Raw genomic sequence first — 16,355 nt, 5'->3', positions numbered from 1 at the left:
TATGAAAAGGAAAATGACTTTGCTATAGTTTGAAATGAATGCAATTTGCCATTGTATTTTGTAGTAATCTCCCTTTGGTTGGGAAAAAGAGAAAAAAATTTATATGTATAAATGAAAATGTATGCCTTTCATCGAATTTATTTTATCAGCATTAACTATTATCAAGTATAATGATGAAGAAAGATATTCAAATACTCAGAAATCATGCAAAATCCTCTTTTATAAAAACATAGCCATGTTCAGTTTCAGATGTTTTCCTCCAGATATTACGTATCTTGTCAAATAAGTTGGCTTCAAACGGTAGCATGGGCAAAGTCCTTCTGGAAGTTTATCTGGGAATTCAAAATAGAAGGAGGCTCAGGGGCATGAGAAACAGAAGGAGAGTTTATGCAATAGACCGTAAAAGTTCCAAAGACTGTGGAGAAAATCTTTTGGAGAAAAAGGAGGCTCATAAACGAGAGGAAGAGAAAAGGGATGTAGGCATAAAATTGGAAATGGATTCATAAAACTTAGATTGAACAAAGGTCCTTAAATAACATTTCCACTGTTCCCCAACCACTTGGTTAAACTACTGAAAAGTATTATGACTAGCAATCCCACTACTGGTCAGATACCCAGAGCAAACCCTAATTCAAAAACATACATGTACCCCAGTGTTCACAGGAGCACTCTTTACATTAGCCAAGACACAGAAGCAACCTAACTGTCCATCGACATAGAAATGGATAAAGAAGATGTGATACATATGTACAATGGAATATTACTCAGCCATTAAAAGGAACTGTAGGTTTTTATATGGTAAAAAGCGTAAAAGTTACCTTAAGTAATGTTCTGTATAATAAAAGGATTTTTTAACATGTTAATCTAGTAAAGCAACTGCACTCTTTATTTTTGGACGTTTTTGGTAATAATAATCTTTCTATTTCATTAATTAACCTCCCACCCCAAAATATGTATATAGGAATTCTTTTTAAAAATATAAAGACAGGCTTCAGATTTCCTACCTTCAACAGAATATCTCTGTTGATAACTATGTTTTTAAGTAATTAGTCCAAAATAATTCATATGTCACCTGAGAGTCTTATGTCCAAAATCGGACAAAATAGGATAGCTTTGTGGGTCTCTCCCTGCTCCCACAGTGATTTTTTTTTAATGTATGACTATCTTTAAAAAAAACTATTTATCTAATTTACTTATATAGCTGTGCTGGGTCTTAAGTTGTAACATTCGAACTCTTAGTTGTGGCATATGGGATCTAGTTCCCTAAGCAGGGATCAAGCCCAGTCCCCCTGCATTGGGAGAGTGGAGCCTTAGCCACTGGGCCACCAGGGAAGTCCCCGTATGATTTTATCTTTGATGAGGCTCTGTCTCATGAATATAAGAGAGCGTTCCTTTTCCATTTTCATTCTTCAAGGGGAGCCTCTATAAGTACACCCTAGGATTTCCACAAGAGGCAGTGGGAAGAAGCAGCGTTTAAAATTCCTGTGGCCTCCTCAGGTTGTCTCTATCTGCCCACCTCTATCTTAGTCTCAGTCTTCCAGTCTTCCTGTGTCTTTTATTCTCCCCTGTCTTGCTCCTTCAACCCTTTACTTCCTTCCCACTTAACTCTAGTTTATGGTAATAAAGAACCAACCAGTCTGACTCATACATGTGTGTGTGTTAGCAACTGTTCAAGGCAGTAATCACTAAACCAAAGATTATGATCAAAGATTATGTTCATATTTGTCCACCTAAAATATGCCATAAATTATATGAATTGAAGCCTATTTATCTCAGCTAATCTGAAGGAGGAAGAAATATTCAAAATAATCTCTATGAAAATATCAGTCCTGTATGTTTCTTCAGTTCGTGGTGCATGCATACTGAATACGGCTGACACTTACCAAAGAGCCTTATTTAAAGATAGAATAAGGTCCTTGTTAGTCACTCAGTCACATCTGACTCCTTGAGAACCCATGAACTGAAGCCCACCAGGCTTCTCTGTCCATGGGTTTATCCAGGCAGGAATACTGGAGTGTGTTGCCATTCCCTTCTCCAGGGGATCTTCTCGACCCAAGGATTGAACCTGGGTCTCCTACATTGCAGATGGATTCTTTACCATCTGAGCCACCAGGGAAACACCAGGGAAAGTCCTTAGGGAGATCTTATTCTCACATCTCCATACGCCACCGTAGCACAGCCAGGAGTTCATCATGATGAAAAGTTTCATCTCTCCTCTAAACCCATTGTCCTTCTCCATGATCCTGATGTACGTAGCATCCTTTATCATAAAACCAGCTCATACAGACTATTCCAAATTTTCAGCCAAAAACTGAATAGGTGATTTTAAGAATTTGATCACATGACCAACCTCTTGGCCAGCTGAGAGTACCAGTTCCAGTTAGGCCTAATGCCCCTTCTCTTGTCTTGTGACTATTTCTTTGCATATGAAGATCCATAGATCCGATTTATAGAAGCTAAATTGCCAGCAGTCAGAGTCAGTCGCTCCGTATAACTCAAGCCATCCCACATCTGCTGCAAAGACAAGTTAATAGACTTCCGAATCGCACACCAAGACTTCCTAAGATGGCAAGGGCAATTTGAGTTCTACACCGTTTTGTAGCCCCTGAGTTTCTAGTATGCCCTGTTTAGCATGTTTTTCTGAGTACTCACAGAAGATTGGTTATGATCCAGCCCTTCTGCTTGCTACCCTCATTAAAGGAAGCCAAAGTGATGAGCCAGTCCTAACGCAACAATGCAGGGCACTTTTCACTTCATGGGCCAAGTCCAACCAATAGAGATAAGACTACAAGTTCTTACAATATGGTAGACGACCTGCCTTGAAAGTCCTCTGTTAAAACACATAGCAAATGTAAGATAAGATAGAGCGAGCTCAAGTACATAGTGGAACCAGCAAAAAAAAAAAAAAAAAAAAAGTTAGAATATTGCCAAGGGACAAAAACAAGAGGCGAGCTAAGAACCAAAACAGTAAGGACAAGAGCCACTACCGTTACAGCCGAGCTTCAGGCTGAGGTCTCGGAACCCACCTCTATGAAGCAGACGTTCTTACGCCTTTGCCTGGAAACATCCGTTCAAGTTAATCTGCTTTGTTTGTTTCCCAATAGCTATGCCAACATACTTATTTTAAACTGCTCCATAATCCTCACAAGTAATCTCACTCATGCTTGTGGGTACCAGTCTTTTTCATGAAGGGTGAGGGGCTTGGCATGTTGACATAGCAACTTAACCAGCTCAGCAGATTAGACTGATGCTCCCGGTGCCTCTGAGCTTGCTGACCTGGCACCCTCACCTCTCCAGCCATCTCAGATACTTGCTTAACAAGGAGGGGACTTTTGTTCCTGTTCCCAAACCTAGTGCCAGCCATACTTAGCTTTATATATTTATACTTTTAATATTAAGGAAATAGGTGAGTGTGAAAAGAAAGACAGCTGTTGATTCTGTGTGACTTGAGTTCTGTGCTTTCCAAAGAATTAAAAGATGATGTATCCACGAAGATGTGTGAGCTAAACAGCTATAAAAGATTGGGCTATAGGAAGAATTTAAAGATCTAGAAGGGCCATCAATCAGTACGTTTTTATGAAGAGGATAGAAAGCCTTGATCTGGTGAATTGCTTTGTTCCTTGTTCAGGTAGAGCAAGAATTTAAAGGTAGTTGGACGCTTGCAAAGCAATGTAAGAATCCCATAGACAGACTTCCCTGGTAGTCTAGTGGTTAAGAATCCACCTGCCAACGCAGGGGACATGGGTTCAATCCCTGGTCCAGGACGATTCCACATGCCAAGGGGCAACTAAACCTTCACGCCACAAGTACTGCATGAGTCCACGTGCCCTAGAGCCCAAGCTCCGCAACAAGAGAAGCCCGCACAGTGAGAAGCCCCCAGCTACTGCGTGAGTCCACGTGCCCTAGAGCCCGAGCTCCACAAGAGAAGCCCCCACAGTGAGAAGCCCTAGCACTGCAAGTAGAGAAAGCCAATGTGCAGCAGCGAAGACCCAAAACAGCCATTAATAAACAAACAAATAATCTTTTATAAAAACTCATAGGCACTCACTTACAAGACATCAGGTTCTCTACAAAGTGCTCGTCAGGGGCCCCTGAGCTGCTTCACCCCAGAGGCTCAGCTAAAGTGACTGTCTGTGATTGCAGAGAACATAAGTAACCAAAATCAAAATATTACAACGTAGTAATGAAGCATCCGGGCTTTGGGGCAGAGCAGACCTGGTTTAAAATTTTAAGTCTGCAATTTGTTATAAGTGCTTAGGTAAGTCATGAAACTTCTCCAGTCCTCAGTTTCCTCATCAGAAAATAGGGATGATAGTAATACTGTCTTGCTCCTAAAGTTTTTGTGAGAATTAAATGAGATGATGTTAGGGCAGCCCGTGGCACTACGTCAGATACGACACCAGTACTGTATAAATCATAGCTGTTAAGAGTCCATTATTGAGCTTTTCAGAAACTTTCACTTCTCACCTTGCTATCTTTTAAGACCTCTCTGGATGTCTTTTAGAACCCAACCCATAACTTCTTTAATGTTTATTTATTTGGCAGTGCCAGGTCTTAGTTGCAGTTTTTAGTTGTGGGAAGCAAACTCTTTGTTGCGTCGTGTGGGATCTAATTCCCTAACTAGGGATCGAACCCAGGCCGACTGCCCTGGGAGCATGGCATCTCAATCACTGGGCGACCAGGGAATCCCGCCAACTCCAAAATTCTTTACTAATTTGGCTGCATTAGTGGTGTCTGTGTTAGTTCGCTAGGGTTGCTGCAACAAAATGCTGAAGACTTGCATGGCTTCGACGACAGAAGTTTGTTTTCTGACAGTTCTGGAGGCTGAAAGCCCAGGATCAAGGTGTCAGACAGTTGGGTTTCTCTGCGAGCGCTCTCCTTGGCTCACCTTCTGCTGTGTGCTCATGTTATCACTTCTCTGTGGGCACGTGTGCCTCTGGATTCCTCATCTCAGAAGGACTCCACTCAAGCCGGATTGGAGCCCATCTTTGTGACCTCATTTGAACTTACCTATCACTTTAAATTGGACTTCCCTGGTGGCTCAGATGGTGAAGAATCCGCCTGCAGTGCAGGAGACCCGGGTTCAATGCCTGGGTCAGGAAGATCCCCTAGAGAAGGAATGGCAACCTACTGCAGTATTCTTACCTGGAAAGCTCCATGGACAGAGGAGCTTGGCAGGCCACTGTCCATGGGGTCACAAAGAGTCAGACACAACTGAGTGACACTTTAAAGACTATACCTAAATACAGTCTCATTCTGAGGCACTGGGGTTGAGCTTCACCATGAATTGGGGGTCGGAGGGGAGCGAACACTATCTAACCCATGACGTCACAAATAAATTATCTTCCACTGCATTTGAAAATAACCATTTTTGAGAATTCCCTAGTGCCTAGTGTTTAGGACTCCACATGTCCACAGAAGGGGCCACCGGTTTGATCCCTGGTCTGGGAATTAAGATCCCGCAAGTTGTGGTGTGGCTAAAAATAAAACAAATGAAAAGAATGATTTTCAAGAAAAATGGCCTGGATGGAAAAGATGGTTGAGGAATTTTAAGGTGTCTTCTAGCTACTAAACTGCAGTGAGTTTGCAGGGGTCTCCATATATAGCTTATATAGCAAGTTAATTTATTGTCTGTAAAAATATTTAAGAGGTCCAGTTTAAGGCCTTATAATTGATATGTAATATTTTTAAAAGATCTCTGATAATAGGCAGCACGTATTTTTAAAAACACATGGCTGTTGAAAAATACCTTTTGGTGTCGTTCATTGAATCAGGAGTTAGGGAACTTTTATGTGTGTACCATGGGATATGTAAAATAAGATATGTATTAACTGGACACCGGTTCAGGTAAAGCGCTAGGTCAAAGGTTAGGGGACAAACCTAGAAAACTCCCTGCTCTCTGCTTAAGAAAGTGCCAGAAATGTCCCCAAGTGAGTTCACTTGTCCCCAGGTAAGTTGTCAGTTAAATGCTCGGTGTAGATAATAAGGCTTGCGTGTTCACGATTGCCTCTGAAGCCCAGAGTTAGGATTTTGAACTTGTCATAGTTAGCTGTCATAAAACTGGGAGAAAGGGATGTGGTATGATCAGAAAAAACAGCCCCATAGGTAGCTCACTGCAGCATTCCAGACAAGTGGAAGGAGAGAGACCCATGAAGAAGTACTGTGATAGCAGAGTGATATTAAGGAAAGGCGCTCTACCAGAAAACTAACTTACAGTTACCAAAGGGAAAAGTGAGGAGGAAGGGATACATCAGGAGTATGCGTTTAGCAGATACAAGCGACTATACATAAAAGAGATGTGGACCTACTGTATACCACAGGGAACTATAGTCAATGTCTTGTAATAACCTATAATGGAAAATAATTTTAAAATATGTTTATATATTTTTATATGAGCTTCCCCAGTTGCTCAGCGAGAAAGAACCCACCTGCACACTGTTTACAATAGCTAGGACGTGGAAGCAACCTAGATGTCCATCGGCAGACAAATGGATAAGGATGTTGTGGTACATATACACAATGGAATATCACTCAGCTATAAAAAAGAACGTATTTGAGTCAATTCTAATGAGGTGGATGAAACTGGAGCCTATTAAACTGAGTGAAGTAAGTCAGAAAAAGAAACACCAATACAGTATATTAATGCATATATATGGAATTTAGGAAAACAGTAACATCGATCCTATATGCAAGACAGCAAAAGAGACACAGATGTAAAGAACAGACTTTTGGACTCTGTGGGAGAAGGCAAGGGTGGAATGATTTGAGAGAATAGCACTGAAACGTGTATATTACCATATGTGAAATAGATGACCAGTGCAAGTTTGATCCATGAAGCAGGGCACTCAAAGCCGGTGCTCTGGGACAACCCAGAGGGATGGAGTAGGGAAGGGAAGTGGGAGAGGGGTTCAGGATGGGGGGACACATGTGCACCCAAGTGTGATTCATATCGGTGTATGGCAAAAACACCACAATGTTGTCAAGAAGTTATCCTCCAATTAAATAAATGAAATTTAAAAAAAGAATCTGCCTGCAATGCAGGAGACCCGGGTTCAATCCCTGGGTTGGGAAGATCCCCTGGAGAAGGAAATGGCAACCCACTCCAGTATTTTTACCTGGAGAATCCTATGGACAGAGGAGCCTGGAGGGCTACAGTCCTTGGGGTCACAGAAGGTCAGGCATGACTGAAGCGACTGAGCATGCACACATGCACACATATATACATTCATACATGTATATATATAGAGAGAGAGAGAGTTGGAAAACTTTGCTGTATGCTTGAAACTAATATTATAAATCAACTATACTTCAGTTCGGAGAAGGCAATGGCACCCCACTCCAGTACTCTTGCCTGGAAAATCCCATGGATGGAGGAACCTGGTAGGCTGCAGTCCATGGGGTCTCGAATAGTCGGATACGACTGAGCAACTTCACTTTCACTTTTCACTTTCATGCACTGGAGAAGGAAATGGCAACCCACTCCAGTGTTCTTGCCTGGAGAATCCCAGGGACAGGGGAGCCTGGTGGGCTACCGCCTATGGGGTCGCACAGAGTCGGACACGACTGAAGCGACTTAGCAGCACCAACAGCAGCATACTTCAGTTACAGAAAAAGGAAGGGTGCTCTGAGAAGGATCTGACCCAAATAATTTCAAAGAATTCCACATACCTCTGCTTTGAGACTAAGATAGTGATGGGTTCCATCCGATCCCAAAGTTAGACAGGACTTTGAAGCCAGGGCCTGTATATGATGGTGGCAGTGTTGTTACAGTGACTAAGACTAGGATACTCAGGATGGGCTTCCCTGGTGGCCCAGTGGTTAAGAATCCACCTGCCAAGCCAGGGGATATGCATTCAATCCCTAGTCCGGGAAGCTCCCACATGCCACAGAGCAGCTAAGCCTGTGCACTGCAGCTGCGGAGCCCACGTGCTGCAAGTACTGAAGCCCCCTCAGCCTAGAGCCCGTGCTCCGCAACAAGAGAAGCCTGAGCACCGCAACTAGAGAGCGGCCCCTGCTCACCGCAGCTAGAGAAAGCCCACATGCATTAACAAAGACCCAGCACAACCAAAACTAAAAATAAACAAGTAAAAAAAAGAGAAAAGGATACCCAGCATGGGAGTGAGGCACCACCGGATATTCCGGAGCAATCCTTACCGTAAGGAGAATGCAAGAAAAACCTTCATTTACAAAAGGTTACTTATTCCCCACCCAAAGAATATGTTGATTTCTGTTAAATAATCATCAGGACAAACTGGACTGAAATGTAACTGGAGAAAATTCCTTGTTTAATGTGTGTCTTTCTTTCAGGCCGCTTTTTCGTGGAAGTTCAGATGTCGACCAACTAGGAAAAATCTTGGAGTAAGTAGTACCTGTGATTTTACATCCGTGTCTGTAGCATTAGAACATTTACGTTGACCTTCCTCTGACGTTCATATAACACGTTTATCTCTTGTCTCTCCTACCCCAAGCTGCTGCTGCAGACAGTGTTACTATTTGTGTGGTGAGTGGGGATGTGGTAGACGTGCCGTTTCGTGCAGAGCCCGTCACGACGTGTGGCCTGACTGCTCTGCCCTGGAAGCCTGTGTGTTGCTCGTGTGGCTCCTTTGGCAGCTCCCCTTTGCTTGGCTGAGCTCCCGTTCTTTAGTTCTGTTGTGTTGTCTGCTTGGGGTCTTTTCAGATGCTTCCACCATCAGAGGGCGGGGTGCTCAGTGGCCTGGTAACCCATCCTTATTCACTGGGCTTCATGTCCCCATTGAACATCCTGTAATCAGCCAGGTTGGCTTTGCATTGTTTGGTTTTGTGTTCCTGGGCAAAGGATGGTCTGCTACTCAATTGACTTCTCTTTGGAACACTGAAAAAGGAAATGAGAATCCTAGGTTCCATCCCTCTGTCTGTGGCTAAAGAGCTATGCAGCCTTGAGAAGGTCACTCCGAACACTGTGTAGAGGACTCACCTGGTGCCCCGTGTCACATAATAAGCGCTTGTAAGAATGCCAGCTCTTCCTGTAATTCATCATTAGTTGCTTCATCTTTTTGTTCTTCGCCTGAGAAGTGACTTAGAGGTCCTTCCTTGTGCTCGAATTCCTTGGTTCCAGTCGTCTGTGACGTAGCTCCTTGATGATTTTCAGAGTGCGTGAAGTGTTTGCGTGTTTGTGCATGTGAGGCTGTGGATGCTTCTGTGTGTCCAGAATGTGAAGAAGAGGCTTTTCTTCTCACAGAGCATGCAATAGGGCATCCTTTGCCAAGCTCCATCAGGATTGGAGTGGCAAGAAAAGAAATGGGAGTTCTAGAGCCAAAAATGGTACATTGGTCTGTACCATTTGATAGGAATCCCCATGATTATTATGATATTCAGGCTGTAAAACTGATGAAAAGTCCCCCTAAAGAAAAACATTATATTTTAACACTGTCTTCTCATGCATAGCTGCTGAAGACAGTTGGGATAAAACGGGAACCTGAGTTTGTTCTTTTGGCGACTAGAAGCAGCTGTAGCAGGCTTCTGTGAGCGCCAACATCACTGCTGAGTGTCAGACCCAGTGGCTTTCAGGCCTGAAAAACACATGTGCACCTTTTACCGTCTGGGGGCTTCCCAGGTCTAGGACAGGTGCCACAGTGACTGCTCCTGCCGCTGCTACCGTCCACTGGGTCGGAGGGACCAGCTCAGGACCAAACTTGCACGTGACTCTGCTTCTGGATGTCCGCTTCTTCGGTCATTCAGGGATGAACTCCCATCTGTTCTTGCCTGTCCCTGTTGAGTATGTTTTGTGTGCATGTGATCGTGAAGAGGGAACCGTGAGAGTCAGGCCTACCCGTGACCCTCTTGTTAAAAGCAAGAACACTCTTGACTGAAGCCAGCTTGCCAGACACCGAAGTCCTTCACCTGCTTTTCCTAGCTGACCCCATTTGGGTGTTCTGCCTGCCTCCAGCGCCCTTCTTACTGCTGGTGCCCCGAGTGCTTGAAGCCCATGAGATGGACCAGAAGGAACCTCTGACAAACACACTTGACTTGCTTCCAAGGGAAGCCAGTTCCACTTCTGGCCAGGGCCTGAGATCTAGGTTGTCCGCAGAAAAGAAGCCGTGACGCGCGCTACGTTTTGTGCCTTTAGGTTTTCCTTCTTGACTTCTGGCCTTGTGTCGGGTCATGCTGTTCAGTTTCCTCCGAAGGCTTTCTTCACTTTGGCGTAGAGAAAGGGCAGTGCTGCACCCTAGCGGCCCTTGGAAGCACTTGAAAAGTCATTTCTGTCCCAGCCGTTCATGCCATTTATAGGTTTTGTGGGCTTGCCTGGTGGCTCAGCCGGTAAAGGATCCACCTGCAATGAGGGAGACCTGGGTTTGATCCCTGGGTTGGAAAGATCCCCTGGAGAAGGGAAAGGCTCCTCACTCCAGTATTCTGGCCTGGAGAGTTCCATGGGCTGTATAGTCCATGGGGTCGCAAGGAGTTGGGACCAACTGAGTGACTTTCACTTTTGCAGGTTACAACCTGCTCTGTCAGTCTTTCCAATACAAATGTCAACTTTTAAGCCTTATATTCAGCTTGATCCAAATACTGAAAGCCCTTTTGAATGGACCTCTTAGAATTTCACAACACTCATGTATGGACCATAAAAGTTCATAATAGATATTAAAGTGAATATATTTGAAAGGGAAGCCATATTCACATTCTCTTAAGGGGGAAAACCTTTCTGTGTTTAGGAAGATTTATACTTTCAAAGGACAGCAAGTACTTTGAAAGTGAAACTGAGTGCTTTTAATCTGTGACATTCTAGAGCATTTTTAAGAGCAGAGTCATAGTAAAATGGAAATAAAATACTGAATTTGGAGTAAGTTCTATCCAGCCTCTGGGCTGAACTCTTCTCTGTGTGGCTTTAACCATTCATTTTATTCCCCATCTTAAGTTTCCCCGCCTATATAATGAAAATAATAATATATCTAAACTATATGTCTCAGGAGGTGGTAGATTTTAAAACACTTTTAAAAGTTATTTATATACATGTAGGGACACTGTTTTTCTGAGAACTTTTGGCATTCAGCTGCCAACATTGCCAGATTTAACTCGACATAAATATATTCAAAACTGCACATAAAAAAAGATTTTCAATTTGTACTAAGAGTTGTTAGAATTGATTTCTAGGTAACTGGTAACAGTACACAAAAATATTGATATAAAAATGGCCAAAAAGCCAAAAATGAAAGAAAGGCAATGTTTTAAAGTCATTTAGTAAACATTCTTCTGTTCTTCCTCTGCCTGTCCCATTCTATCCAAACACACACACATTTTTTTAAAATAATTAATGGTAACGTTCTCGCTGTCTTCTTTTTATTCTTATTCTGGATCTTGCTATTAAATTTGTTTGTTGCTCAAGTTGTCATTTACCTTCATCTGTTTCAGTAACTGTGTGAGTCTCTCTCTCTGCCTCAGTAACCTGGCTCTCCCTGCATGTCTGACACGGGTGGGGTAACAGTGACTTTCACCAGGCACCCTGTGGCAGGCGTCTGCTCTTCCCAGGTGAGACCTGTGGCCTGGGCTCTGTCGAGGTAAGAGAAGGGGAACAAAGTCCTGCAGAAATCTTGTGGAATTTACCACTACCTGTTCCTACATCCTGGAGACCCATTCAGGAGAACTCCCCAACCACACCACCACCCCGGCCTCTCAGGCCCAGCAAGTACTGGCCAAGAAGACTATAATGCAGGGCAGCGCCATTTCTAACTGTAGTCAGAAAGTTTGCTCAGTATTTCAATAGCCATATATTCTGTCCACTAAATTCTGATTTTTCTTGTGGTTGTTGTTTGGTCGCTAAGTTGTATCCGACTCTTTGTGACCCCGTGGACTATAGCCCACCAGGCTCCTCTGTCCATGAGATTTCCCAGGGAAGAATACTGGAGCGGGTTGCCATTTCTTTCTCCAGGGGATCTTCCCAACCCAGGGATTGAATTGCATCTCTTGCGTCTCCTGCCATTGGCAGGCAGATTCTTTACCACTGCACCAACCAGGGTTCAGAATTAATCAGAGTCTATATGAGATATAAGTTCTTGCTTCCCCTGAATTTCCTTGTTCAACCCTACTTACTACCTGTATATAAGTTGTAAGGAACATCTATATAATGTATAAGTTGTATAAGGCCACAGACCTACTAATAGTTCTGAAGAACCTTAAGTCACACACCCATAGAACTCATCAGTTGATATTTTCAGTGTGTTGGTGACGCATTGCCTGCACATTTTAGATTAATAATGTTATTTCCCTCTTATGATACTAATGGGTAGTGCATTGATATTGATATGCATTGATACGCAGTACATTGATATTGATGTTGACAGATCCTGTGGGCCAGGCACTGTGCTGTGCATTTTACAGAAATCATTGCTGATCCTTAACACCACAGATAATTACCCTTGTCATATAAATAAAGACTCACTGAGACTCACAGAAGTTAAATAATTTGTTCTTACCTACCGATAAGGCAAGTTCAGGATGTGAACCCAGTTCTGCCTGTTTCCAAAGCTTGTGCTGCTTTTACATTGCTCAGTTCTTTCTCTGCATCTCTGATCCTAGGATGAGTCTCAGAGGAGACAGAAGATAACAGGGTTTTTAATGGATTGTTTGCTCACTTTGCAATACCAAAAAGTAATTCTATAAAATATGTAAATAAGTTAAATTTGTAATATGTAAATATGTAATATGTAATAAATAAGTTAAATTTTATATTAAATGATAAAATAGTGTTTGTGTTACACAGAACTAACATACCTTTTAGCCTCATTTGGGAGGTCTGACTCTAATCTATGTAATTTCTGTTTGGGGACTCATTCTTTAACCCAAAATGCAACCAGGTTTACGTGTCAACACATCATGTTAGATGAGCATCCTAAAAGTGTGTCAACACAGGAGTGTTTGATCAGGACACAAAAAGCCGTCTGGGGCATAAGGGAAAACATGATGCGTCCATGCGGGTCTCCTTTGAGTATTTAGATCCTGGTCCGGCAGTGTTTCAGGGCTTATTGGTAAGTTTCCATTTCTGCGTGATCTCTTACATCTCACAGCTGCTGCCAGAGTGATTGCGTCTCTCTCCCCAGTGGCCTTTATAATTCTCCTGTGAGATTGCCCTCCCCCCAGGGTCACCATACTGCACTAGCACAGAGAAGAGCCCTGCCGGTCACACAAGTGGGGGACTCCTGGGCTCTGTGTTCCCCGGGCCCCTCCCTTAGGCTTCACCTCCTTCTGGAATTGGTAGAAAAATCGCTTCAGCACAGTAGCTCATGCTTCCATTCACCTGTGGTTCTTTTGTAGCGTAATTGGACTCCCGGGAGAAGAGGACTGGCCTAGAGATGTTGCCCTACCCAGGCAGGCTTTTCACTCAAAATCCCCTCAACCAATTGAGAAGTTTGTAACAGACATTGATGAACAAGGCAAAGACCTGCTTCTGGTAAGTTCACACGATGCAGAGTTGGTCTTCTCTGCGCTCATGAATAGAACTCGTCAGCTAATATTTTTAGTGTGCTGGTGATGCATTGCCTACACATTTTAGATTAATGACGTTACTTCCCTCTTTTGATGATAATGGGTAATGCATTGATATCGATACACGTTGATATTGCATTGATACGCAATGAATTGTTACTGCTATTGAGAAGTCCTATGTCCGCACTGGGCGCTGGCCACAGCATCAGTTCAGCCTCACATGCCGCAGCCTCACAGGACAGAGCTGAAATCTCTCTGCAGCTTTCATTTCCACCCCCATGGCAGCTAGTGACTTTGGATTCTGCAGTGTCTTCAGGTCCTATAGAAAGGGAAAGAGTCTGATTCACACCCTTTCATTCTGCCATTTTTTAATGTTCTTTTGAATGCGAATCTCTGGATTCGTCTAAACATATGCTTCAGTAGAAGTAAATATTATGTTTCCTTGTTTACACTTTCCTGCTACTTTAAGCAGCTTGTTTGGCATTCTAAATGTGTCTTTTCTTAAAACAGGCACATCTTTAGGAAGATGTTTTTCCAAAGGAACCAAATAGCAAGACTCCTTCCAGTTACTGATTTATTTAAGAAGTATTGAACGTGCCCTGCCATATAAAATACCTCACCAAAAACAAAGGTCTATGCCCTGTTTGAGACTCAAACTCATGTACTTGGCTTTGTACATAATTCCCTGTACTTGGAGACCAGGGCAATGTACCCCCTGGACTACTCCTGCTGTCTGGAACCCAATGAGTAGTAATGAGTGTATTCTTTACCAGCCAAATGAACAACCTTTGATATCTAGCCAAGAAAGTGCTCCTAGACTCAGAGGAGCCAGTGCTCCCATTCTGTCAGCGTATTACAAATTTTAGATACAGACCTAAGAGTCTATAAGTCCGAAGAGAAATGTTATGCTTCAGCTCTGTATGGACACAGCCATTGACTGGCCTGTTTGCAGAACCATGGATTTTTCCCAGTGAAAGCCCTAACTCCATCTTCACCTCATGGTGGCTCATTTGATGGTTAGGCAAAAGTTCCCTCCACTGCCCTATTCCCTCCCTGCTGTTTGTAAGACACTCACTGAGGACCTGGCCCGCATCCTTTGAGATAGGTTAATTAGAGAGGAGAACATTCACCTAGACAAGGGCTCACTGTATACCGCATACATACCCAGTGGTTTACATGCTATCAAGGAAATTTCTTCCTTGATTTCTCTTACATTTCACAGCTCATTTGGTGGGGAGGGGGGGTGTGATTCTAATCTTACGTAATTATTGTTTGGGGAATCGTTCTTTAACCCAGAATGCAACCAAGCATGTATTTGCATTACCTTAAGAAAAGGAGATTGGATGGATCGCTTCTGGTGGCTGCAGATGGAGAGCCATCCAGAGTATGTCACTGTTCTGTGCATCGCCTTCTCTTACCAATTCTGCTTTTCCCTGCCCTTCACTCCACCTCGTTGCTTCTTTTCGGTCCTGCTGTCTGTTCCCCTTAATATCAGCTGGTCCCTTGACTACCAGAACTCACTAATTCACGGATCCTTTCCTCTCCAGTCCCTCTGCGAGCATTTTTCCTGCCTTTGTTTCCTCCATCGGATTCTTACAGAGAGGAATCTGGCTGGCACACCTCACCCTTTTGCTGCCAAACCATGGTATGGGTTGGTACCTAAGGCCAAGCTGCACTCCTAGCCCAATCAGCTATGCTGGGAGAGGGTGAGGACTACCTGATATAAAATACAGCCACCATAGGCTTTCCTTTTCAGCAGGAACTTTGAATGAAATGTTTCTCTTAGTAGAGGGTTCTGGGTAGAGAGTCACAATGATGAACAACTTTAAAGTAACCCACTGTTTCAGCTACTGGAACATCCAAAGACAGCCCCAAAGATTTCCTGGCCCCAACATCAGTAGGAATCACCAAGAAGAACTTAAAATTTAAAGATAACAGACAATCCCGTGTGTTCATTCAAGGTCCCCTGATAGCGGTGGTGGCTTTCAAAGTCAGACTACACGTGCTAATCTGAAGAACTAGCAGGAGATGAAAAAGGAGCAAAGAAACCTACCAAAGAGAGAAGGAAGTCGGTAGATAAGGAGTGGCAGCAGAGATTAGAAGAGCAGAGGAGAGGAATAAAGAGCAGAGGAGAGTAATAAAAAGCAGAGCTCAGACTCCCCTGGTGGTCCAGTGGTTAAGAATCCGGCCATCAATTCAGGGGGACGCAGGTTCGATCCCTAGTCTGGAAAGATCCCTCAAGCCACAGAGCAACTAAGCCCGTGTGCCACGACTAGGAAAGCCTGCATGCCTTAGGGCCCATGCTCCACAACAGGAGAGGTCACCGCAATGAGAAGCCTGTGCACTGCAGCTGGAGAATGCCCGCGTGCGGCAGCAAAGACCCAGCACAGCCAGCAATCGATTTTTAAAAATTTAAAAAGCAGAGCCAGTAACATGGTGACCAGTTGAGGGTTAAGCGTGAAGCATAATATGCACAGATATTCAGGGAAAGGACAGTCCAAGACCTTAAACCTCAGAACTATCTAAAAGCCCTCACCGTTTCATCTTAGAGGGACAGAGCCAGAACTGTAAAGCTGAGAAAGCAGCCCATTCAGTACGAGAGAGGCCCCTGCCACCCTCAGAGTACTGTTCCTCTATTGAAAATGTTTTACTGAGGAGGGCAAGGGAAAGGAAAATTGTTGACAATTAACATTTTAAAGTTTAACGCTTTTCCATTTCTATCTGAAAAGAAGTCGACTTTATACAATGCTTCAGTCATATGTGTATGGATATATACATCAACATTTGTAAATACTCTTATGTAAATCTATAAGGAAAGTAGTCTGCAGTAACAAGACAGTTCAGGGGGAGAATTATTTTTAGCAACCCAAACCTATATATCTTTACAAGTTTTGTCC

General features: G+C 43.4%; 1 protein-coding gene and 1 long non-coding RNA gene across 6 annotated transcripts in view; one reads left to right on the top strand and one right to left on the bottom strand.

The window, feature by feature from the left end:
- Window positions 1-16,355, top strand: part of CDK6 (cyclin dependent kinase 6) — a 261,465-nt gene that overhangs the window by 231,610 nt on the left and 13,500 nt on the right. For 4 of the 5 annotated variants that reach the window (XM_061413439.1, XM_061413440.1, XM_061413438.1 and 1 more), the window contains exons 6-7: window positions 8,308-8,358; window positions 13,288-13,423. In XM_061413439.1, coding sequence (XP_061269423.1) covers window positions 8,308-8,358; window positions 13,288-13,423 — 187 coding nt within the window. The remainder of the gene's footprint in view (window positions 1-8,307; window positions 8,359-13,287; window positions 13,424-16,355) is intronic. The other variant, XM_061413441.1, reaches the window with a different exon arrangement.
- Window positions 203-13,355, bottom strand: LOC133245825 (uncharacterized). The gene is made up of 2 exons (XR_009735778.1): window positions 12,454-13,355; window positions 203-332 (listed from the first exon to the last, which is right to left on the bottom strand). It is a non-coding gene; the product is annotated as an uncharacterized LOC133245825 (long non-coding RNA).

This window comes from Bos javanicus, chromosome 4, assembly GCF_032452875.1.
Source record: "Bos javanicus breed banteng chromosome 4, ARS-OSU_banteng_1.0, whole genome shotgun sequence".
Lineage (NCBI taxonomy): Eukaryota > Metazoa > Chordata > Mammalia > Artiodactyla > Bovidae > Bos > Bos javanicus.
Note: the sequence above shows the minus strand (reverse complement) of the source record. Positions and strands in the feature narration are given on the sequence as shown.